This window comes from Hirundo rustica, chromosome 1 (genome assembly GCF_015227805.2).
Source record: "Hirundo rustica isolate bHirRus1 chromosome 1, bHirRus1.pri.v3, whole genome shotgun sequence".
In the NCBI taxonomy this organism is placed as follows: Eukaryota; Metazoa; Chordata; class Aves; order Passeriformes; family Hirundinidae; genus Hirundo; species Hirundo rustica.
Genome location: NC_053450.1, coordinates 84,657,380 through 84,683,349, shown reverse-complemented (window position 1 = coordinate 84,683,349; position 25,970 = coordinate 84,657,380). Strand labels below are relative to the sequence as shown.

General features: G+C 41.1%; 1 protein-coding gene across 1 annotated transcript; it reads left to right on the top strand.

Moving 5' to 3' along the window:
* The first annotated feature begins 6,676 nt into the window (after nt 1-6,676).
* VPS4B (vacuolar protein sorting 4 homolog B) lies at nt 6,677-25,573 on the top strand. Its single transcript, XM_040074650.1, has 11 exons — nt 6,677-6,806; nt 9,555-9,666; nt 11,051-11,201; nt 12,443-12,510; nt 14,135-14,254; nt 14,471-14,627; nt 16,690-16,838; nt 17,014-17,095; nt 19,249-19,468; nt 22,108-22,245; nt 24,073-25,573. The coding sequence occupies exons 1-11, from the start codon at nt 6,780-6,782 to the stop codon at nt 24,172-24,174; spliced, it is 1,326 nt and encodes a 441-aa protein (XP_039930584.1). The 5' UTR covers nt 6,677-6,779; the 3' UTR covers nt 24,175-25,573.
* The last annotated feature ends 397 nt before the right edge of the window (nt 25,574-25,970 follow it).

Here is a 25,970-nt window from a genome sequence, read left to right as displayed (position 1 = left end):
TAACACAATTCAGATTTCTGGTACTTTGGCAACAGTAAACACTACAGGCTTTCTATTGCATAGGAGATTCACGGAAAGAAAATCTGGGTCAACTCACAGATTTCTCTTTTTTAAGACAGTGAGACACATGCTGTGACAACCAGCTGGCTTGAACCCTTTCATAACACAGGTTGTAGAACCTGATCTACCAATTTTATACGACCCATGATTTCTCTTTGGGTTACAGCATATATTTTTGAAAAATCTGGCAGTGATTAAAACAGACCCCCAGGTGACGAGAGCATCTACAATATCCTTAGGAGTTGTTCCAACAATTCTACAGGTCATCAAAATTTTAAATGAAGGCGGTATGAAGCAATCTAAAGTGCACAGTCCAAACTTGAACTTTTCTAAACTCAAAGAAACATTGGTTGGAGAGCACTTTTTAAACTTTTAACAATAAAATCTCTGAGGTGAGTAGGGCTATATAAGGCTGTTAAGTCCTGTAACTATGAAAACATTTTAAAAAGAAATGCTGCTGCACCAAACTCAACAATGCATAGCACAAAATCCCTGAACTCATACATGTGTAAAAGAGCTGGCAGTTTCCAGCTGGCAAAATTGTGTATTTTAAATGAAAATGAGTCAACCAATACAGCCCTGAGGCCACATCTGCTCAACTGTACAAAAAGTCATCACCAAAGAGATTTTATTCCATCCAATCTCAACAAGTTATCAAGACTTAACAAATGAAATGCTATGCAGAAAAGAGCTAGGTGAAATATTTCTCCTTGGTCTCTACATAGAATGCCCATGAGCGTCCCTGTGTAATGGTTTTAATTTAATAAATCCAGGTGGAAACACCAATTAATGTAGGAGTTCTAATATTAATTTTCTTTTTTGTGGGAGGGAGAGATCAGGAGAAAAAAACAAAGCAGGCTTAAGCTTAAAAATGAACAAAAATAGTAAAAAAATGAGAAAAAAAAAGTTGAGAAAAAGAAAAACTTAAAACAGAATGATACTTTAAAACATGCTTCTTTCCTCTTACAAACAATTAACTTTCTTATTGAACAACATAGAAAGACACAACTTAGGATTTTCAGTCAGTTTCAATATTTAGACATTATCACTCATTACTTTTAGGAGAAGAGTCTCTCTAAGATCTTTTTATGAAGACGTTTGCCACAAGACAAAATAGTCCAGTGCTCCCAATGTCTGCTGCTGCCCAGAGTTTTCGCAGAGTGTGATGTTCTATCAGCAAAGCTTCTCAGTGTATCTGGGGTACTATTTATGAATACTTCTTCTAGTCTAAAATCATCTTTGTCTCCAAAGCTGAGACCACTTTTTAACCCAGGAGCAGGGGCTTTAAAGTTCCCAAATAAATCTCAATTACATCAGTCCTCAATTTTGATTAGAATTAGCATTCTACACAACAATACTAAGATGCTACAAAGAACAGTTCATTTCTCCATAATTTAGCTTAGAGAAGTCCAGTTAAAAATATCCACTTCTTCAATCCCATTCCAATATTATTAGTTCTTTCACTTCTCATCTAACTGACTTCATTCAGTGTCTGTTTTAGTATTCTTTGTTTTCTCTCTTCTTTCTTTTAAGGAAGAATTGTGCTTTAAAAGCTCCATGTTGCTAGGAAAGGGTCAAATCCGCTCGGGCCTGCAAGGGCCATGTGCAAGCACCGAGGCTGCATGAGCTGAAGAAAATGCAAAGCTGTGCTGGTGGAGGAAGCTGGTAGATGTCCTTGTTTCCACCCCTCGGTCTCATCCAGGGAGGCTCGGCTCAGAGGTGTTATGAAGCTGCAGGCTTTCTTTCTTCGCTGCCAGCGGTGATTAAGCTGGGCCATGTTTTGGCCCCTTCTGCCGCAGTCTGAGCACGCGGCCAGCACTGCCGAACTGCAGCCGCCTCTTTTCCCTGCCGTGGTAGGGGAAAGGGGCTCAGCCAGCCCAGGCCCTCCCTGTGCGGGCAGCGGTGTCCAGGGGCCCAGCAAGACCCGGCCCGGCCGCCTCCCATGTTACCTCATGGCAGATCCCCAAAGCGAGAGAGCAGACAATCAGCAGCAGATTAGTTTTAAATGTCCCTTCCAAAGTTGCATCAACACTTCTCATTGGTCAACCCAGCTGCCAATATCTCAGCCAGCTTTTTGATAGGTCCCTGCCCCTGCCCCCCCCCCCCCCCCCCCCCCCCCTTTAGCCACTCCACAGTAAGGGCAGGGAATAGCATTTTACATTTCTCCATAGCCAGAAAACAAAATTGTGCCAACCCATGATACCCTGTCTGCTGAGTTCAAGATGAGAAAAGCCTCAGAGATCTCCAGACTTACGCTCATAGAGGGCAAATATTGCCCTTGAAGATAATACATGCAAAGTTAAGAAAAATACTGTTTCAGATTTCATTTTTATTCATGACAATTTCTGCTGGAAAGTAGGAAAAATGGAAACAGTACAAAATTCACTATGCTAAATGTTGTTCAAAAAACATAGTAGCAGCAAGCAGTGGACTGCTTATTTCACAACTTAAGAAAATAAGCTACACTTTTACTTATAGACTCTATCAAAAGATTGAATGAACAGCTTCAAGATGTGCCCTGAGTTACACCTACAGTCATTTTCCTAGACTACTTTCATCTTGTGCTGGATTAATCTCACTATGAACTACAGGAATACACATCTGAAGTCGTTCCCTTGCCTGCAATACACTAACTTAGTCCAGAAGACAGCACATTTTGTATATATGCACACCTGCTATGAAATCAGTGTGTCTCTAAGCATTGACAAAATTTGAATTTCCAAGTTTAAAAACTAAACCAGAAGTAGAGTGACATTTAATATAACAAAGAAACATGAAGATTTTAGCTCAAAAGTGACAAATTTAAGGGTTTTTTTCCAGATAGGCACAACCAGACCCATTACTGTTCTATGTCAGGAAATATTGTCACCATCCAACTCAGACCCATGAGATGGGGTAGAGTTGGAGGACCATGAACTCCTCAAAACCCAGTGTGTTGAGGGTTAAGTTTCCTGTAGAATTCCCCCCCCCCCCCCCCCCCCCCCAAGTCGCTAGGAGACTAAATGCTGAGTGCTTAACCTGGACAAAAAGAAGCTGATCACTTAGTTTAGGGAAGGGAGAAAACCTCCCGGAGAGAGAGCTGAGGGTGGGGGTCTCATGGCTCTCGTCTTCCGGGGAGCATGGATCGAGGACTGCGGGCTGCTGGAGTCCACGGTTAACGAAGGAGTCTGGTCCTGGGAATTCTACTATCTGTTAGAGCGCCCAGGAATTCGGATTTTCTTCACTGTCCTGCTGGATTTTGGGTCAGCCCGGGTCCAGCCGCTGCGGCTTCTCCGGCACTGCCACCTCTGCCTGCCGAGGACACCCCCTGCCTGCCGAGGACAGTCCACTGCGCCCGGCTTCCAGCCATCAGCGCCGGAGCTTCCACCGTGTGCCCTCGGGGTTCTTGGTTCTGTTCTACTATTAATTGCTGTTGGGTTTTTTGTCTGCCCTGTTATATTTACTAGTAAAGGACTGTTATTCCTTTTCCCCATAGCTCTGACTGAAAAGTTTTTTTTTAATCTTCCAAATTATAATAACACGGAGGGAAGGATTTGAATTCCTCATTTCCTGGAGAGGCCTGCCTCTCCTTAGCAGACACTTGTCTTTTCAAACTGAGACACAGTGCTTCAAGTCTTGCCCCAAAGGTCATTCTTGTCTCCAATGCTGTAAGTGTAACACAGCTCTATTTTGTTATCAATTTTTCTGGTCCTGAATACAGCTTTAATTCCTTCCCTCCTAGGCTCCATAGCTGCACCCAGAACACTGAGTGCTTTAGGAATAAGAGCTCTCAGGACACAGCTCTCCTCCACAAGGCTCCTGTGGTTTCAGTGCTTTTGGAAGTGGTTATGCACAGCAGCCATCCACCTGGGAATACCACAGCAGCAGGACTCCCACAGGCACTGTAACAGGCAGAAAGGTTCCCAAAGACAGCTGATGGCTTGAAGTGCTCCTGCTTTTCAGCCCAGCATGTTTCCCGGTGGGGAGAATGGACACGGCTGCACCACGAGCCCACTGCAGGCTCCAAGTGCACAAGCTCATTATGTGTACACCAAACTGGATCGAGGTGCCACAATGGGATTTGGACAACCTGAATTTTACTTGCTAGTGCTGCTACTGACAGCCTTTGTTACCTAGGTCAGATTGATCTAAGCAGATTCAGCATCATTTCATCAGCTAGAGAAATACAGGAAAACAGAGGTTTTATTTTCCTGCCTTCTCTGTCTTGTCTGTCTGCACTGTTAAGGTCTCTAAGGCAGTGACTTCCCTTACCTGCAAGGCTCTCGTGTCATTTAGCTAATGCCAATCTCACCCTGACGGTAACATTAGTCATCCCTAGGCACGCCTCAGCTGCCACGGTGGAGAATCATAGAAACAACACCTGGTTGTGCATGACTTTTTTATTGACGTGTCCATCCACTCTTGGCCCAAGGTGTCCAGCCAACGCGTACTGTGGGCCCCTTCCCCCCAAACCAAGGCATGGCAGCAGGAAGCATTCTCCACAACAGCTTACTCAGCCTTAGCAAAGGAGAGATCCTCAGCGCCCGTGCCACGTAATGCCATAGCAATGTGAGCAATAATGCCCCAGGCAGTTATGGGATGAACTTAGCTGAGGCCAGTAGGTATCCATATTAACAACTTTAATATGTTTTATTTTCATTACTCTTGGTTGTCCACAATCGTTCTCAGAATATGGTAACACAGGAACTCCAGCACTGGGAAGTATTAGATAATGTAACTGGACTTGTCCCTCAAATTGAAGTAATGCCCTTAACATGACACTTCATTAGCTTCTCAAGAAATAATCTTGATGTCATTGCTCAGCATTCATCTAGTCTTTCCTCAGGCAAAACTAGCTGCAAAGTCAAATTATAGCAGGAATATTATATGAGTAAGACTTAAGTAAGGGGTGCAAGATTTAGCCTGTTATCTGTAAATGACAGAGGTGCCTTTTCTGATTTACTTTCTTTAATCACATTTGCAGAAACCAGTTATTTTTTCTGGAGTTTGAGAAGCCAGTTCAGAGTGACTAGAAGGCATAGTTACACTCTTGTGAGGTACTTACTGTTTTAGACCTGAGTTTAAAACCTAAATATAACATTAAATTAAAGAATTAAAAATCATAGGTACAGATGACAAAGAATTACTAGCATCAGGTATGTATCTGAGAATTCTCTATTATACTAATCAGAATGAGAAGGTAAAGTCAGAAAGGAAATGATACCCCAAGGAAGTAGCCTGTTTTAAATAAAAAGGAGGTTAAAAGTAGCCCAAAGGCTTCATGATGGCCTAATCAACCACGGAAGAGTGAAACGGATGGTTTTGCCTCATCCTTTGAAGATGGAATAAGAAAGAAATGGATATACGATATTTAACCCAGTTTTCTTGAGCCCCTCCCACCACTGATACTATGCTTGAATCCTTATGACCACACAGCTATAAGGTTCCTTTAGAAATCATCATCTCTCCTTTCACCTTGGCCAGTTTCAGTTGTCTTTAGTGCCAAACTCTCTTTACCATCTCATTTCCCAAAGCCTGATTACATGACCTAATCTTTCCTACATCATGTCTTTACACATTTGCAGCCAATCCAAGGAGAACAGCCGTTACTGACCATGTCTAAAAGTCACCAAAGCATTCCCAACTTGTGAGGACACTTACCAAAACAAGCTACCAACCAGATGACAACTAAGAGATTCACCACGACCTTCCCTGGTACGAGGTGAACTGTGGATGTGCCTTTTTCCCTTGCGCCCAGAGTACACAGCCTACCAACCGTATCAAAAAGTTCAGCGGACTTTTATTACAAAATAAAATCAAAGAGGTTACACTGGAATTATTAAGTCAAAGCTGCACCGTGGTAACTTGGAGGTACTTGGAAGAATGGGGTTTATTACAGTTAAGTTCACCAGGTACTTTTTTTGCCCTAAAGGAATGAATGTACCAGAGGTACGACACTTATTCAGCAGATGTCCCTACATCCATACAGCAAGCTGGCTTTCCAGAACTGGTTTGTAGCTGTGTGGTGTTGAGTCACTTCCTCCTCCCCACTCCGTGAGCATCGCACATCACCTGATCTTCAATACTGACCCACGGGTGAGTGACAATGGCTCATGACGCTGTCATGATTGATTAAACGGGATTGGGCCTCTTTAATCCGGAGAAAAGAGGACTGAGAAGGGATCTTATTTAATGCATGTAAGTATCTCCACAGCTGTGCCAAGAAGATGGTGCCATACTCTTTCTGGTGGTGCCCAGCGACAGGACGTGGATCAGTGGCCATAAACCAAAACCCAAGTAGTCCCACCTCAACACGAGGAAGAACTTCTTTACGTTGGGGGTGGAAGAGCGCTGGGACAGGCTGCCCAGGGAGGTCCGGGACTATCCTGTGGAGAGATTCCAAACCCCACCTAGATGCGTTCCTGTGTCACCTGCTCCGGGTGACTGTGCCTTGGCAGGGGGGTTGGACTGGACGCTCTCCAGCTCCCTTTCCAAGCCCGGACACCCGGCCGCAGAGCGCGGTCCCGAGGAGCAGCGGCGGCCGGGCCCGGGGGCGGGCGGGGCGCTCGGGGCGTGCCCGGAAGCGGAGGCGGAAGCGGCGCTCGGCGCTCGGTGCGGAAGCGGCGGCGGAGGCCGCGGTTTCGGTTCCGCGGGCGGCGGGGCAGGGGCGCTGCGCCACCGGCAGCCGGGCCCGCTCCCCGCGCCAGTCTCGTCCCGCTCCTTCACCTCGCCGCTCCGCCATGGCGGCCAACACCGGCAACCTGCAGGTAGAGCGACGCCGGCCCTGCCCTGCCCTGTCCTGCGCGGCGCGGGGCGGACCCGGCGAACGGCGGCGGGCGGGGGCGGTGCCAAGAAGGAGCGGGGCCGGGGGCGTCCCGGGCCGGGGCTGCGGGCGGAGCCGGGGCACGGGGAGCGCGAACGCCCCCTGCTCGGCGGGCCGGCCGCACCGCCGGAAGGGCCGCGGGCACCGCGGCCGAGGGGGTGTGGGGAGAACTGGGCTTGGGCTCGGGGTGGCGGAGCCCGCGGGGTCAGCCCTCAGCCCTCATCGCCCCGGGCCATGAGAGCCTGGGGGAGGGGGGTGTCCCGGGAAGGGGGCACCTGCGGGACCCGGGCAGCGAGGCCTAATGCCCGCCTGGGAAGCGCTGTTGCCTCCTGTGGTCTGGATGCATGGTTTGGCTTGCGTTTCCGTAAGGCTGCTGGTGGCTGTAGGAAGAAGCCCTTGCCTGCTCTGCTGTTCCGCATGTGTTAAACCTCGGCTAGGGGCTGTAATCCGCTCTGCGGCTGGCCGGCAAAACACACCCCGAAGTGAAATAAGTGCGTTCCAAGCATCCTTTTTTCTCTTCGGCTGTTTGAACCGTGATCATTTTTGTATGCGGTGTTTGCCCTGGCAGTGGGATGTTTGCACTGGCAAAGCTAGAGGAGATGTTATAGTGTCTATAACAGGCAGGAGAAAAATGGCACCTCTTTAAGCTGACATTCTTTCCTTGGGTGATATTCATCAAACTATAAACCCATGGCCTGATAAAGCATAGTTTGCACTTCAGGGATAGTTAGAGCTGGTCATCTATGACCTAGTTCATACAGCTTTCTAATAATGATTTTCTTTTTGATGGCAGTAGTGTTCTTCACAGTAACAGGCTGATGAATGAAGTATTAGAGCTGAGAATCTAATAGCCAGATCTTGGCTATTTGTCTTTAGCTGTTTCTGAAAAGAAAGTATAGCAAAACCAGGCAACGTGATGCAGACTTTTGCCTACTTAGAGGAGCGGGTCTGCAACGTGCCATGTTTTCTCACAGTTCTGTTTTAGCAGGTGATCTTTGCCATTTATTCTTTGGAATTAATGGCACTTGTATCACTGTATTTGTTGTACTGGATCTAGGAATTATTGGGCTGCCCCGTGGTACTTAAAGTCACTGATGGGACTTAAGAGCTTTAATATGAAAGTAACTTTTTGGAGAGTTAATTTTTGCTCTGTTGCTGGATTTGAATGGGGCACAGAGGTGCATTAGGGAGTCAGCATAAAATGGGCAGCAAGGAGGCAGCTGTCCATTCATACCTGGGAAACTGCTCATCTGCTCCTGGCCTCTCCAAAAATGAAAGAATTTGGTTCTGTTCCAAAGAAACAGATGCTTACGGTGCTCCAGCACTTGCCACAACAGAGCCATATAGTCTGTTTAATTGGTTCATTGTTTTTAAATACCTTTGATTTCAGGTAGATCTGTTGAGATGATCTTTGCTTCCGAGACAGCAACACAAAGCAATAGAACACAATATTTTGCTATTTCTTTCAAGGCTATTGTTTACTAGTTTTGTTCTGCCTGCAACACGGCAGAGTGTAGATAGTGGCAAGAGTATCTGTACTGGAATGTCTCATGGAAGCTCCTTGCTGCAGTTCAAGCTCCCAGCCTTGCTCCCTGACATTACATAATCATCCTGAGCATACTGGCAATGCTTAGGAAAGGGAACCACATGGGAAAAAGTAGGCGAGGGACTATGGAATATTTAGTTGGTGTTGGCTAACTCCAGCTGACTGCTTGCTTTCAAATAACATGAACCAGGGGTCAAAATGACAGTTTTAATTATCTTGAAGTGGTATGGGCATTCCAAGGAGGAAAGCGTAATAAAAAGTAATAAGAGCAATGGAGTAGTGGTGATACAATAAATCCACAGGGCAGTGTGTGCAATACTGTGGCTTAGATCACAGTCAGATTTATTTGGAACTAGCTGAACAAATAAAGTAAAAATCCATTCATAGCTTCTCATAGAACTCTTTGGTGCTCAAGATTTGGGTATGTTCTCTGTCTGGTTTGGGTTGTTTTTTTTCTCCTCTCCCACCAGAGAGATAATTAGAATTTCTCGCTAGCATATCAAGACTCTAAGTCCTCCTAGAGAAGCCAAGCAACTGGTCTTTGAAGATGTCTCTGAGCATAATGTTTGAAGAGTGATAGTGCTGGTTTCAGTGATTGTAATCAAGTACTTCCTGTATTGACTTTGCTGTTTACAGGGTTTACTGATGTCATTAGTCATAGAATCATAGAATTGTTTAGGTTGGAAAAGATTGAGTCCAACCATTAACCCAGCACTGTCAAGTGCACCTCCAAACCACATCCCAAACAGCACGTCTGTATCATAGTTCAGCATGTCTAGGTCTGTGATAAAAAACCCCAAGCCTTAAAATGGATTTCCAAATCTTTCATAGGAAAGGCCAGAGATTGATAAGAGACAGCATAGACAAAATAGTAGTACTTGCAGCTTAGTACGCAGAAACTTTTTCTTCTCACTTGCACTTTTTTGTGTGCTAGTAAATTTCAGCAGTTTGTAAACCCTGCTGTTCATAAAAGGATGGAGATATTGTGTCTTGTACAAAACACCACCTAAGACAACCCTCCAGCTTTGAGGGGGTAAATGTTGAAGAGCAGATAAACTGGCCATCAAAGGACAGTAACAGCTTAAATGTTCTCTGATCATGGAAAAATGCTCTTGTACAACAATTGATTATTTGTTTGTGTTACAGAAAGCAATAGACCTTGCTAGCAAGGCAGCCCAAGAAGATAAAGCAGGAAACTATGAGGAGGCCTTCCGCCTGTACCAACATGCTGTGCAATATTTTCTCCATGTTGTTAAATGTAAGTGTGACGTGTTGGATGATTAAGTAGAGTTTAGTCGTCAGATTGCACAAGAGTAATCTCTTCTGTTGACATCAGTATTTAAATTTTTGCTCTCATCAACAGTTGATACTTGCTAATTGTAGTTTGACTGAGGTCGTATTTTGCAGCTTTTACCTTTACTGTGTTGTGCTTGCTCCATTCTTGTAAGAAATCAGATTATTTTTTACTTGTGTTTTGTTTTAGGTTTTTTTAAGACAGGAGGCAGGTGTTTGCTGTCTCTCCTCTGGACTTTTGTAGCAGTGTTTCAAGCTGGCCACTGCACGAGGAAATATGACAATAAGTACAGGGATCCCTGTATTTCTGTTGTGCTGAAAACCATGTTACACATGAAGTCTTTGCTATATCTGCAGAGTGTTTTTTGCTCCTTTAATTCATGCTGCTTGCCCTTCTAAAGCCTCTCTGCTGACATTTTTTGCTCCTTAATGTCATAGTCTTGCTGTTTATCTTGGCCGAGAAAATGTATGAGATGGACTTGTATGTGATAATTTTTCTTCGGTTTCCATATTCTCATTATTTTATGCCTTTCCACACTTCTGTGTACCTTTTGTGCCACATTCAGTGTTTGTATGCAAGGAGTGGGCTTTCTTTAAGTGGATACAGCCCTAATGTAAGTGGGCTAGGGTTGCTTGCCTAACAGAAGTACACTTACAGATCTTAATGATTTGGGGGAAAAAAAAAAAGGTTTTCTTTATAGTCCTTAATTATTAGGAAAACCTGTGTTTATCACTTCCTGTCCATTTAAATCCTACAGACTTTCTCAGAATATCACTTTCCGTGCTTTTAACTATACTGATGGAAACTTAGCTCATAAACCTGACATGTTAAATTTTGATTGTTGGTTTGAAATATTGTAATAGTGATCATGAGAGCAGCATGGCTGTTGAAGCACACCTAGTTCTTTCAGATGCTTTATGTAATGTTTCTTTATATTTTAAAATCAGCAGGCTATGGAAGAATCAAGTATGGTTCTAAATAAAAATTCCCTAGCACGAGCAGCTTCTTGATTAGCTATTTTAGAAAAGCAGTTATTAAGGCAATGTCTAGCAGCTTGAAAGGCTGACAGAAAAGCTTCCAGTGCTGTTGTCCTTAATCCATTAGAGTCAAATTTTAAGCCAAGGCAATGTTCAGGTGAATATTAGATTTCTATTACATGATGACATCCTTCTGGTCAGTTCTTTCCAAGGTGTAGTGGAAGAAAAAGTAGCTGAGATGTTTGGTTATCTGGTGAGCCCTGAGAGAGGTATATTGATAAGAGATAGAGGACAGATTTTTAGTCTTGTTTTTTGATTGATGCACGTGTGTTTTGCTGTTAACAAATAATTTTTTCTCTTCAAACTCTTAGATGAAGCACAGGGTGATAAAGCAAAAAAAAGCATTAGAGCAAAATGTACAGAATACTTGGACCGAGCAGAAAAGCTGAAAGAATATCTGAAAAAGAGAGAAAAAACTGCACCAAAGCCAGTTAAAGAGTCGGGTCCTGCTGAAGCAAAAGGGTATGTTTTTGGAGAAGGTAAAGCAAAATACTTTCTGGACTCAGCTTATTCTAAATTTCAGCTATTCAAAGATCGTTTTAACTTGTGTTTCTGAAATGCTTCAGGTGACTACTAATGCTGAGATACAGTGGGCTAATAAAAATAACTTGAATTACCATCACAAGCATTTCTGTGCTTGTTTACTGAAATGTGAACTGCTTCAGACTAACAGCTGAATCCATTGATTATTGGATTTAATGGCAAGGAGCCTGATGACCTTTAAAGATTTTCTGCATTTAAATACTTGGTAACTAGAAGATAATTTCACACTGGTGATTACTGGGGTTACTGAGTTTGATCTGTCTCACATTTGATAAGATGTGAAAAGCCCTATGCAGGGTAAAGTTCTGTAAGGTGGACTGAATCCCTCTAATGTGTTGCTGCTGCCTGGTCTCTCCAGTGCTTCCCTTCTCCTCAATTTGTTTCTCACTTTGCATATCTGAGAGTTGGACAAGCAGAGCCACCCAAACAAGCCCAGCCTCTTTTGCATTTGCTACTGCCTTTATAGGGATAGGAGAGAGGAAGGATTCAGGCTTATACCTTTTGGTGGGACTGACTTTTCTAGGAGCCCTGAACAACTAAAGTTGCTCAGTTGTCTCTTAAAATTTCACCTGATTTTCAGTCTTTTTCAATGTCTGCTTATCTCATCGGCCTTATTTTTTAATCTGTACCATCTTCTGCTTATTTATAATAGAAGGAAATGGCAATACCACAAAGGCTACATGTATTTTCTTTCCTCCACTCCAGTTGTTCACTATCCAGTCTCTTTTCCTTCTTTAACTTCCAGTTTCCTTTGCTTTGCTAAGACAAGAGTTTCATAGTACTAGATGGAATTGGCCAAGTCCTGTTGCATGTCCAGACAGAAGTGTCAACGTGTACAAACAAACCATTCCAGCCACCTCTGTGTTGCTGGATATAGGGGCTGTGTTTCCTAAATGCTGGCTCAAAGCACACAGAAGTGTGTAAAGAGGGCTCAGTCCCATAAGAGGAAGGTGAAATAGCAAAGGAGAGTGAATTGGAAAGAAATCATAGAAAAGTGTACTTCTGCTTTTCTACAGTCATGTAAACCTGTAGAGGTCTGAAAGTGCCTCAGTGTTTCTTTCATTGCTCAGCCTGATGGGTTTTCTGCTTTTTGCATTCTGAGTTTTATCCTAAGACAGCAATCTCTCTCACTGTATTTCAACATTTTGTTTCCAAATCAGGAATGACAGTGATGGGGAAGGTGAATCAGAGGACCCTGAAAAAAAGAAGCTACAGAATCAACTTCAGGGTAATTTGAAGCATCCTTTTCTTTAAATAGGGATCACTTCAGTCAAGCAAGTTCCTATGTTTTTGCCAGCTAAATTTAATGTATTAACTTAATGTCTGTAAGTGGCTCAGCTAGCATGTAATCTTCCCATGCAAAAGCATAGTCTTTATGGAAGTAAAAGGACTTGTGTGCCATGAACTTACACAGGGACTATATTGAAATGTATCTCCTGCATCCTGTGCTTCATATAAAAATTGTGTCACCTATCAAGCTAGCATTTTCCAAAAGAAGTTGCAAAATCCCAGGTAGCTATTGGCTAAACTGATTTAGTATTTTTAACTCTGAAGTGCACTAGCATGTTGCCTAGAGGCTAAGGAAATGATGGTACAGATACTTAGTATAAGCAGGACTGTTTTCACAAAAAAACTGGTATTCATGTTTAGGAGTAAGAAATAAGGATTCTTGCCCATTATTAATAACAAGGCAGCATTTTCTTATATGCAGTGATGATGCTGTCCCAGTTCAGTAGCATGGTTTGGGTTTTTGAACTCAAATTCAGAACATAGTCAGTGAAGCAACGTATAGCAGCTACATGCAGTTTGGTGTGCAGTAAAAAGGAGGCTATATTTATTTCCCTTAAATAATGAAGAACTGTTCAGAACTTCCCTACCAGAAAGTGCTTATGGATCTGGAGAAACCTCATTGTTCTGTTTTTGACTCTAACAAAGATCAAATGCATTGTGCCTATCTAATTTCAGGAGCTGTTGTATCATCATTGCAAACTCTGCTGTGCTTTTTCTACTTCTCTGCACGTTATTTAATCCTATGCACAGTTATAAGGGACAGTTTCCTGTTTTTAAAAGTGACGGAAAACTGATGAGCATTGAACTGCTATCCTGTCTCTCGCTGTACAGACTTTGTTTCTTCCCACGTGAATCTGACCTCAGATAGCAGAAGTGGTGGCTAGGGTTACAAGCTCCAGTAGATCTAAAAATCTATTACTACCTGAGTTCCAGGTTTTCCCATCTAGAAGTAGTTGAGACAAAACTTTTAGCATGTCAGACTAAGCAATCTGAAGAGAAGACTAAATTACAGCTCAGGTGGCTGAACTCGTTGAGTGAGGAAGATGAGACTTGGTGTAAAACTTTGAATGTGCCTTGACTGAGAAAATACTTTTTTAGCTAAGCAGGATCCATATAACCTTTCTGATGCTTTCGGCCCTAGCTGTCAAACCTCTTTTCCATTAGATAATCCATTTGTTTGCTGCATGTCTGGAGATACCAACAAGTTACTTCATCTGATGGAGAATCTTTAAAAATCCTGAGCTAGTGCAGCTATGTTGTTTAAAATGAAATTTCAAATTTTTTGGGAAGTGCAGTGGTGGTTTAGTGATGAGATGGTGCCAGGACTTCTACTGTAATAATATTCTGGTTATCCATGGTTTATTGTGGTAAAAAAAAAGTGACAGATTTCTGTAAAAATAGCATCCATTTGGCTAGTGGAATTCAGTGTTTCTATCATCTTAGAAATGCCTTGTTTTTATTCAGTATAGACATGGGCATAGATTTCTTTTTTCACCAAATGGAATTTATTGTAATTGTGAAAAGATATGTGCATCACTAACTTAGACAATCTTTTCTTACAGGAGCGATTGTTATGGAGAAACCAAATGTCAAATGGAGTGATGTTGCTGGCCTTGAAGGTGCCAAAGAAGCACTTAAAGAAGCAGTCATCCTTCCCATTAAATTTCCACACTTATTTACAGGTCAGGATCACAGCATTTGTATACTATTGGCCAGTCAGGACTGGCACTGGGGCCTGTGAAGTGTACGCTGTATGAGAGACTTAAGCTGATCTCTTAACAAAGATTTTTGACCCACCTGACAGAAGTTTCATGGGTAGATGCGGAAAATCTGTGAGCACCCTAGAGGAGCATAATCAGAAAATCATATTTTGAAACCTGCTGGTTTCTGTCTTGCAGGCAAAAGAACACCCTGGAGAGGCATTCTCCTATTTGGACCACCAGGAACAGGAAAGTCTTACTTAGCAAAAGCTGTGGCAACAGAAGCAAACAACTCTACCTTCTTCTCAGTATCTTCATCTGACCTTGTCTCAAAATGGTTAGGTGAAAGTGAAAAGTAAGTTGGAGTTGCCAGAGGTTCAGGAAAACATTTTCAAGAAGAAATTATTATAGAGTGAAATAAGTTGCTCTAAAGAATATGAGGGAATGGTCTTGTCTTTTTAAAAAAGAACTATAGGTGTTTCTATGCTTCATGCTGCAGTGCCATGTAAAGATACTGTCCTGGTTTGGGACAAATTTGGGAGAAAACCCCTGTATAGGATCCCTCCAAGGAAGCAAACCCACATGGCCCCTCCCTCCAACCGGTCCGGAAAAAAACCCAAAACCCTCTTTGGAGAAAAGTGGAAAAAACTATTTTACTAAACAAATGAAGTGCATACAAGTATAAAGAATGAATAGTATGAAACAATAAAACCTCTCCTTCTGAAGTGAGATGGCAAACTGAGAAAGTCCTTGCCGTGGGTGCAGCTCGGCTCTCTCTCAGTCTCTCCTCAGTCCCAGTCTCTCCGGCACTGCTGGAAAATGCCGAGGTCCAGGCCCCGGTGGGCCGCAGGTGCAGCCCCCAGTGCTCCCCTGGGTTTTCAGTCCAGAGCAGGTTTAAACAGTCCCAAGAAAAAGGAAAAAAAAACAGTCCAGGGAACTTCTCTGCCCTAGCTAGCTGAAACTAACTAAAAGCAAAAAAAAGATCTCTGTCCTGCAGTCTCTCCAAGCCTCCGCCGAACACGCTGTCCGCAGAAGAATGTGGAGGAGTCAGGCAGTTTTCTCAAAACAAACTCCACACTTCTCCTTGCTCTTAGAACCAGTCTTAAAGGCACAGGACTCAATATACAGCACAAACAGAACAGATGATTGGGGATACAAGCATCATAAAGTTACCCTAGGACAGATACCATTGTGCCCTGCATTTTGAGAAACTCTCTTCAGTGCTCAGAAGGAGTTTGGGAGCACCACAGAGCTCATTTGCCTTCTAAATTCAGCTGTGATTGTACACTGTATCAGTCTGAAGCGCTGAGTTACTTTGCTTCTTAGCATCTCCCCACTCATCTGTCCCAGCATCTGTGTCCCGACGTTTCTTTGTCAATACAGAGGTGGATTTTTTGTTATCCCAATTTCAAACAAAATCTGAAAGAAAAAAGAGACTTGTAAAGATAAGTTGACTGAGAGGAGCAGCCATGAAAGGAAATTTTGTGGGTCCCTATGCTAACTCTTCATTTGTTACTGTGTGATGTATGAAGAAGACCAGAAAGTCAGAAGACCTGGAGTGACATGTTGGCTGCAGTCTAGAATTCCAGATATCTAGTCTTCCAAAAGAGATTTCCTGAATTTATAAAAAGCCCTGGGTCTATAGGGAAAGGATTTTCATATAATGATAAGCATACTTGTCACAACCAGGATTTAATTGTTTGAAGTGTGGGACAACTGAGCAACTCTATATAGTTGAAAGAATGAGAAAGAAGGGTTATTAGATAAAGTGTTTTAACTGAGTTATTTTTTTCCCCAGAAAGCTGGAAGCCTTAAGCTGCTTTTCTTCTGTTGCAGAAGGAATACAGAACTGGAGACTAGCTTGGCGTTAGATTTTAGGCATGACTTCATTTGAGACTATTGCATGAGATTTAGTGCTGTAATATGAAGAATTTCCCAGCATATTCCTATTTATTTTTCTTTTTTAAACTAATAAAATGTGTTCCTGAGAGATGGTTAGGAGTATATGGGGGTTTGGTTTAGGTTGTTTTGTTTATTTGATTTGAAACCAATGTTTCTCGTCATACAGAAATTATTTAGTAAGTGAAGTTGTACAAAGATACATGTTATTTCTTACAAAATCTCTAAGAGAAAGCCTTTTTATTTTGAATCTTTCTAAACTGCAAAAAGGCTTTATCTTGCAAAGTCATGCCTGCAGGACTCTAATTTTTTTTTTTTTTTTTTTCATTGTGCGGGGTTCTCTCATTCAGTATAATTCTGAGTCATGGAGCGGGAAGAATGTTGTGTCTTTGAGTAGCTTTATGTTAATGCTTTATTTCCCTTGCTTTCTCTAAAGGAAATGACTATATCACAATCTGAAGTTATGTGTTTCTGCTGTTGTAATTATTAATATAGCTGAAGCTGTTTCCTTCTTTAAGATTAGTGAAAAACTTGTTCCAGCTTGCCAGAGAAAACAAACCTTCTATCATCTTCATTGATGAGATAGATTCCCTGTGCGGGTCAAGAAGTGAAAATGAGAGCGAAGCTGCTAGACGGATAAAAACAGAATTTCTAGTCCAGATGCAAGGTAAGTTTATTTGGTTTTCCAAATCAGACAGAGAAATTAAGACATGTATTTTTAAGTGTAGCTTGCATTAGAACACTAAAAATATCTGCAGTTCCACCCCATTAAATTTTGATGACTTTTTAAAACCGTCTCTGTTTATTGTCTAAACTGTGAAATTATTTCTGCCCTGATATAGGGGTTGGTGTTGACAATGAAGGAATCTTGGTCTTAGGAGCAACAAACATACCCTGGGTTTTGGATTCTGCTATCAGGAGAAGGTATGATTGCATTTTTTTTTCATGGTGTGCAATTCACAGCTGGTGTGAGTCTTCAGCCAGGGAGTGCTTAAGGTGTTCACCCAGCTCGTGTGTTTGCAGACATGGTTATTGCTCTGCAACACAATTCCATGAAAGTGGGCTTATCTAAACTGATAGTCCCTTGCCCCTTTAGAGGGAGGTAGGTCGTTCACTCTTGTATTGGCCCTGTAGTTTATCTGAATTATGCTTGAAAAAGCAGAGGAGTTTTCTGCTTGCTTTTTGGTTTTCTGGGGGACTTGTCCCCAAATTAGAAAATACACACCTTAGAAGGGCAAGAGGGGCTAGAGCTTTCCTTTTCAACTGTTAACTGGTGAGTAGCTTGAGTTCTTTATGGAAGTGTAACCTTATGGAGAAGTGCCATGTTTTTCTACTGGTCAGGCATAACTTGTGATTTTTAACTGCTGTTTGGCAGATAAAGGACTTTTGCAGATACAGGACTCCCTGTACCTGATTATTTGGATCTTTCTCTGAGCTGCAGAGCAAGCAGAGGACAGATACAGTTATGTGACAAATAGAATTATGTTGTGATGAGGACACAGCTTGGATAATGGCCATTTTTGTTGGCTAAAGAATCGTTGTGTTTTGGTTTTTTGGGGTTTTTTGGGTTTTTTGGGGTTTTTTTGGGTTTTTTTGGTTTTGTTTTGTTTTGTTTTTGTGGTTTTTTTTGTTGTTGTTGTTTTTTGGTTTTTTTTTTTTTGTTTTTTTTTTTTTTTTTTTTTTTTGGGTTTGGTTTGGTTTGGTTTGGTTTGGTTTTTTTTGTGACTGACACTGACTTTTATTTATGTACTGAATTCAAGCTGGCCATACTTCAGTTTGATTTGTGGTTGGACCAGGTCACCTCCAGATATCACTTCCCATCTGCATGACTCTACTGTTCTGTGAGCCAGATTTAGAAATGAAGGTGCTGCTGAAAATTCAAGTCATTCTTGAAATTCCAGCTTTCTTTGGGATCCACAGTAAAAGACACACATGGACCTGATAGAGTGTGTTCAGAAGGAGACTGTGAAAATGATCAGAACCCCTTCCGTCTGAAGGCAGGCTATAAGAATGGGGCTATTCAGCCTTGAGAAGAGAAGGATCCAGAGAAACCTTATTGCGGCCTTTCGATATATAAAGGGAACTTATTAAAAAGGTGGAGAGATGTTCCTTTTTTTTTTTCCAGGCTTGTAATGCCAGGACAAGGGGCAGTTGTTCAAACTGAAGGAGGATGTGTTTAGATTTGGCATAAGGAAGAAACTTTTTTATGATGAGGGTGGTGAGACACTGGCATGGGTTGCCTGGAGAAGTTCTGGATGTCCCATCATTGGAAGTGTTCAAGGCCAGGTTGGATGGGGCTTTGAGTAAGCTGGTCTAGGGGAGGGTGTCCCTGCTTGTGGCAGGGAGGTTGGAACTTGATGATCTTCAAGATCCCTCTCAACCCAAAGAATTTTTTCACTCAGCAACATAAAAGAGAAATTCCCTAGTTCTTCCCCACAAGACTTAACGGAACTTGTTCAGCAGTGGCTGTAATAAAATTAATTTTTCATGGATTTGGGCCACTTTGTCATGTGTATCAGGTTAATTGTGTTCATCAGAATTTGGGGGTGCTCTTACTTTGTTGGTGGGAGGTAATCTCCACTGTGAGAACAGATGCTGCTTCAAAGGAGGAACTGCAGTTACCAATGTTTTCTTGGGAATGACTTCAAGTCTACTTCCATCTATGGTGTTTTCTTAATTTAGTTGGAGACTGTAGAAAGTTGTTGCATAAATATGTTATCAGGCAGTTCTTTCTTTGAGTGTGAAATCTGTTTAAATACACTCCAACACTTTAAGACTTCTTCCTCTCAGGTTTGAAGACTCAAACTCTGCTGGAAAAATGTCAGTCTGAAGAGGTGGTTTTTGTAATGTAAAGGAAGCAGTTGTATTCTGGATGTTAGCTCATACTTACTAAAGTATTATTTATGAGAACAGGTTGCTGAATATTTGCCTCAGATTTTTTTTAAAAGGTTTGTTGTACTGAAACCACTTCTTTCCTATATTGCTAGGAGCAAACTCATTTGCATGAGCTCTTTCCACTGTGCACCTGCATGAGCTGGTGTCTTGGGAACGCTTTGTTTTTGTCTTTCTCAAACCAGGTTTGAGAAGCGTATTTATATTCCTTTACCTGAAGACCATGCCAGGGCTGCAATGTTCAAACTTCACCTTGGGTCAACTCCAAATGTCCTGGAAGAATCAGATTATCGAGAGCTTGGGAAGAGAACTGATGGCTATTCTGGCGCAGATATAAGCATCATCGTCCGTGATGCACTGATGCAGCCTGTTAGAAAAGTGCAATCAGCGACTCACTTTAAAAAAGTAAGTTGTAATTCAAGTTGCTTCCTCTTTGAGAGCAGTCTTAATTTGAAAATTCCTTGCAAATAAACTGAATTCGGTTTTGGGTAATGCTGCATGCTTATGCATGTCCCTTTTATTGACTAGGGAGATCTGTTCTTCCTTTCCCCATAGCCCCCCCAGTCCTGCCATAGGTCTGGTGGAGCTAATTTCTGGTTATTCATGCTCTCACTCTCAATGTCTCTAGAGAGTGCTAAGAGCATTCAGTTTGCAGTTTGACTTAGATGGCAATGTTACAGAAGTGCTCTTTTTCTATTTCAAGTTAAGTGGTTCTAAACATGCTGGGGGGAAAAAAATAAATGCATCCACTTGAGAACAGATGGATTATAGTTAAGCACATTTACTTGGCCTATTTTTGAAACTGAAAAATTAAGGTTCTTTTATAGTTCTGGTAGAAACATTGAATCAATTACAGTAAAGAAGATGCAACACAACTGACCAAGGTGTGTGTTTTTTACATTATAGCATTTACACTGCTGTAATGTAAAATCAGTTTCCTTTTATATAGGTGCACACTAAAGAACCTATTCAAACTGTATTGTTTGTCTTATCTTCCAGTTACCTCTGTGTGCTGTGTATTGACTTAAGAAACATTTCTTCCCAATATTTGGATATCAGAAACTTTATCTGAACGAGAACCGGTTGTCATTCTTTACCACCAGTCTATAAATCCTTTAAATCTGGGAAGTCTTTCCCTTGGAGAATTTGTACCAAGGGAAAGATGGGCCTTGTTTGGTCAAATTAATTGTTCCCTGTAAACTATTAAAACTCTTAAATGGGGAAAAAAAAAAAAAAGAGTGATAATATCAATGGTTATAACAGAGGTTAAACTACATACAACGTATATCATAAGTTGAATAAAGTTTTATTTTGCTATGTAGCATATTTTAAAGTAGACCCAGACTAAAGGTACTTTTTGTTAATATTTTTAGTGCAAAGTTTGATTTTTACAGAAATACATGTGTCCTGGGTGAAGGTAGGTCGGGATATTCTGCAGAGGTGCTAATTGCTGTAAAAGGAAGCTTTAATCTGTTGCTTCTTAAAAGAGCAGGTGTGGTAGGAAAAACTTTAGGTCCTACAGTGTCGAGTACCATTTATGTTACGTTGGCAGCAGTTCTCTGTCATCAGTTACAATTACAGGTTTTTTTTATCAGTAACTCAACCTGTCATAAAAGGGTTAAGGGCCCTGAACCAAACAGCTACACTCACTATTTGAAGATAGGCTCCTTTTTTTCAGTGTGGTTTCTTCCAATGAACTCATTCAGCTTAAGATTCAAAGAGAAAGGCACACTTAAATGCAATATGGTCCAGAATATGAGAGGACAGGAAGTTTAACTTCTGGGGACAACTCAAAGTAACAATATGATTTAAGCCATATTTGTTGATAAATAAACAGTGACCTTGATATATCAAGGATTTTCTTGATGCTTCCTTCCCTTAAGGAGTGATGTCTGAAGTATTTCTCTGTGGTTAACTTTACATGACAATGGCATTTCTGGCTAAAGGGCTGTTAGCTTTTAGCGTTTTGTTCAAATTTGGAACAAAGAGAGGCATGTTTCAGCTTGCCATGGAGCAATGAAATAACCTCAGTTGTCGCAGTTTGCCGAACAACTTCAAAAGCGCTTCGTGCATCTTAACTATTTTTCTCAAGGGAAAAAAAAAAAAGAAGGAAAAACCCCACAACTGCAATACTTTGAACAATGACATGAACCACATTGATTGCGTCTTACTGTTAATGCTTTAACTGGATGTGATTTTGTGTTTTTATAAGCAAAACCTTAGCGGTATTATTTGCGGTGTAACAGATGACTTGCCTCAGTTCAGCAGAGCTTTCCTCAGTTGTCAGTAATTAAAGTAAACCTCTCCTTGCCATATGTGATAGTGCAGGTTTGTCAGAGTGCATTTTTGTTTATTACAATCTGCTCTCCAGCATCTTGCTCTAAATACAGCTTGGAATAGCAAATCCGGTTCTGCCCATAGCCAGTTAGTGTGTTGTCCTGCAACCTCTGCGTATGCTCCGAGTGCCCGTGGCTGTGTGGTGCTGCAGAAAGCAATGTACTGCAGAAAGGGACTAGACACCCGGGACAACTTTTGTCGGTCTGTCCGTCTGTCTGGGGGCAAAAAAAAAGGCAGCTTTGTTCTCCCGCTTGGTGGCGCTGTTTTCCACGGAGCGCTGCTTAGGTGTTGCCGGGAAAGGCGCTGGGAGGTTGGGAACGCGGGATGTCAGAGCGAAAAGCACTGGGAAGCTTCTGGAGAGCTGTTGACTAGAGATGAATGAACTAAGTGACCAGGGACCAGGAAGGGTGGTCTTCACCAAGTAGATTTCCTGGCATGTCAGTCTTCCACAGAAATCCTCAGCCTTAACATGATGTGGCTTCTGGGATTTGACCTGATGTGAATTAAGTATCTGGCTACAGCTGCATGTTTTCAAGGTGAATAATACCAGTACAGTTGTACAATTTCTCTTTCACAGGACACGTGTTCCCAACGGGTAGGGCATCTGCGTAAAATCAAGGAATGGTTTTTGCTTGGGGTGCTGTTCAGCTTCTGGTTTCTGTCTTTAAAAAAAAACTCCTATAAACTGAGTGTTTTCTTATTTTTAGGTAAAAGGACCATCAGTGTCTAATCCAAATATGATGGTAGATTTATTCACCCCTTGCTCTCCAGGTGATCCTGGAGCCATGGAAATGACATGGATGGAGGTCCCAAGTGATAAATTACTGGAGCCTAAAGTTTCCATGGTAGGTATTCTTTGCAGCATTTCTTTAATGTTTTGCAGAGCTCTGAAAAGGCTTTCAGGTAAAGAGGCTTTTTCAGGACAGTTGGATGTTTGTTTTCAGAAATGCTAGACATACCAGATAACTTTTGAATTTTCGACACAAATCACGATAGTATGGCATGCTTATGAAAAAGACAGCTGTCTATCCCTGATAAGCATTTCTTATTCTTGTCTGCTGGCATGCGGCTGCCATCCTTTCATCCATAATCAGTATCTGGCCCTTGCACTGTTTTTTCACTTGGCTTTTATTCATTCAAAACCTTTGGGGTTCCTGCACCATGATACACTTTCTTCTCATCACTGTGGCATTAATACTGGGAAATGGAAAATTACATTCACTGTAAATTGGGAAGTGATGTGCTATAGGTAAATATTTCCCATGAAATAGATACAAGTCTAAAACCAAAATGTAGGAAGATTCTTGGATGTAATGGCAGTTTAGGTTAAAATTCATCATAGGTGATGCAGCTCTTTCTGCTATTTTTTTTTTTTTTTTGTGCATATGAAAGTACTTGCTTTGGCCTAGGGAATAAAATACATAAGACAGTTTTCAATTTTATTCACTGTTTAAGAAAAAAATAATTGCTGGAAACTCATTCTGTATTTTTCCCCAAGAGCAGCAGAAGAAAATTTTGAATTCAAGTACCAAGTTTGTGGGAAGCCCTTAATAACAAATCTGTGTTTGCTGTAGTTTCCTGTGTGCAAACAGTTCTGTAAGAAATTAAAGAAATCAATACATTTCATGGGGATTGCAGGCACTGCTTTGTAAAGAGAACCATCATTGTATTTCAGAAAAGAATTTCCCCTGTGTATTTGCATACTGAGGAAGCAGAAAAGGTTTTATGCAGGTGCAGGCCTGCCCTAAAACTTCTCCCTGCATGGTCTAATTGGATTTTTAATCAGTCTTTCCTGGAATTAAAGACAGCAGTTCCTTGTGTGCTCCTAATGGTACCTGGGCTCTGATGCACTCCAGGCAGATGTTTCAGTGTCCAAAATAACTTCTTATCCTTAAAAGATAAGGCTTTCATTCTTTTTGAGCAGGGTGCCTCTGGTCTAATGAGACAAATATCATGTGTGGAAAATCATTATACTAATTTATGGATTTTACCCATAATTTTATAGTAATATGAGGTGTTGGGCATTTACCTTTTTCAGTTGCCTTTGGCTGGGAATTGATTAGTTTTGTTTACCCGTCTTATTCATAGTGTATTTTAATCGCTGCTTTCAACTTCATGGACCTATGAATTTTTTTCTGAACTCCATTTCCTAGCATCTAAATATTTATCTAGGAAATGGACTGAATTGAAGAGACAGATGCTACCAGTCATGAGCCGTAAAACTTTGCTAGAGATGAATCACAAACTGCTGTTCTACATTACTGGACTGTGAAGAGTACATGGGAACATCTGATTCCACTTATTTTTATTATTTTCCACTTAATCTGCTGTAGTTAATCACGGGTTGAAAACAGTAACTGACCAAAAAAAAAAAAAAAGGAAGTTCAGCTCTTTTAAAAAAGAGATGAATACAACTTGAATGGATGAGTGGCTTAAACCTAAACCTGAGGTTGTGGTTTTGTTGCTGGAAAACTCACTGACTGTTGTCTATATTCAAAGGGTTAAAAGGCTGCTTCTGTGCAGAAGTGTTCAGGCTTACTTAAAGTTTTGTGCTAATAGCAACTTCTTAATTTTTTTTTTTTTTTTTTTAATGCATATTTGTCCTTTCAGCAAAATTGCTAGCGCTGGTACTGTACTTGTTTCTGAAAGCATGTTTGTTTTTTTCCTGACAGACCGATATGCTCAGGTCACTTGCTTGCACAAAACCAACAGTTAATGAACAGGACCTGGAGAAGTTGAAGAAGTTTACAGAAGACTTTGGTCAGGAAGGCTAAACCAAAGATACGTGTGAAGTGTTAGAACTTTTTTTTCTTTTTAAAGTATTCTCGTGTCTTTATTGATGGCACTTCAAATAAATGCCAATAAAATCTTCTTACTTTGCAGAAGGAATAGAAGATACCTTTGCAAAGACCCTTAAGCTTTTGTATTGTATTGTTTTCCTCAGATGTCTATTAAATGTCTTCTATTGAAAAATAATACAAAAATGCAATTTTAGGGTGAGACAGCAAAGTGATGTGGTAATGTCTAATAAATACTAGAAAGCTTTAAATTACTAGTTCCATTTTAGGTAGTATATTAGACCTGGATACCAGTGAGTTTTAAACTCCCAGTAAGGTAAAAAACCTTTTTAAGGGGTGGGAGAGAACATACTTGTCAGCTGTTTTCAGTATCAGTCAATCAATGTATGTATTAATTGCACTCATTTCATTTAGGAAAATGCAACAAAATTTTCTAATCAAGCATACTGTTACTGTTTGCTGTAAAAGTGGGAAAGACAGCACTGTGAGGATAAGACTACATTGGCCAGTACTTAGATTAAATATTGATGGACCTGTTATTTGGCTTTTTTCTGCTATGCCGTGTTAAAATTTTGCCTTAAACAGCAAGCTTTTGGTTTTAACTCTTTACTAGCTGGTACACACTGTCACTATGCAATTTAACACAAGTTTGTTAAATGCAAGTAACTCAAGGTGTTTTGCTGGCTGTTCTTGGGGGGTTGTCTGGATTTGTTTTTTGGTTTTTAAAATCTGGATTCTCTTCCTGGTGAAGTTTTGACTAAAGTTAGAAAAAAGCATTAGTAATGTCTCCTAAGATCCCACGTGTTGAGGCTGGCAAGGTATATGTAGTGTTTGGAGAATATCTGGGAGGTATTTTGGGAAATAGCATACTTTCACATGCAAGGAGATTAGAGCAGATGTCTTTCCAGTGATAAATTAACCCTGAACCCCACTGGTAACTGTAGCATATAGGTTACATCAATTTAGTGCTTAAACTGGGCTGGCAGTTTAGATAGAACTTGCACTTCCATTGCTCTTTTTCTGCAGAACTGCAAATGGAGATGTGCCTGAATGTAACTTACAACACTACAGCATCAGCGTTGAGTTTGTGCCTTGTAAGTTTGCACTGGCTGTAGATAAGAAACACCGTTAGGATATCTAGAATACTTTATCTTCCATTATCATTGTACAACTCTATCCTGCAAATGTTTTGTTTAACTTGCATTAAAAGAAATTTGCACATTTTAGGTGTGTATGTTCTATGTACATATGCACAAATATGATCGTCTTTTGATGGGGTTTGGTTTCTTTTATGTATACGTATTTTGTGTACTTTATAAATCATAGGATGGGTGACTTTTTCTTAAATGAAGTAAAATGTTGTAGTACAACATCAGCTATGTTATTTGAGTATTTCTTCAATGTTACGTTCAAGTTTTTACTGCTTTATTGTCTTCTTAGACTTTTGTTTCTCTGTTTAATATCCAAATGAAATAGTTAAATATTCTTTCATCTGCAAGGTGCTGAGCTTTTTTTTTACTAACATGATGAAGCATTTTTTCCAAAATCCTTCAGTTACATAGTTTTACCTTTGTCTTACATAGTTTTACCTTTGTCTTACATCAGAATATGTAAATGTGAATCAGTGGGGCTGCAAATCTTTCTGTCAGCTTTTGGGGGGATGGCAGGAGAGGGAGTGGGTGAGGGCAAGAGTTCCAGCATAGGTGCAGGCACAACTATGGTTAGTAAACTTAATCCTCATTGCAACAAGATCTCGTTTGTAGTTTTCTCTT

Bases quoted from the DNA above. Each gene is read 5' to 3' on its own strand.
- VPS4B (XM_040074650.1), top strand. From the start codon at position 6,780: ATGGCGGCCAACACCGGCAACCTGCAG. The intron at 14,628-16,689 runs GTAAGTTGGAGT...TCCTTCTTTAAG, and splicing joins TGGTTAGGTGAAAGTGAAAA to ATTAGTGAAAAACTTGTTCC. The intron at 16,839-17,013 runs GTAAGTTTATTT...GCCCTGATATAG, and splicing joins ATTTCTAGTCCAGATGCAAG to GGGTTGGTGTTGACAATGAA.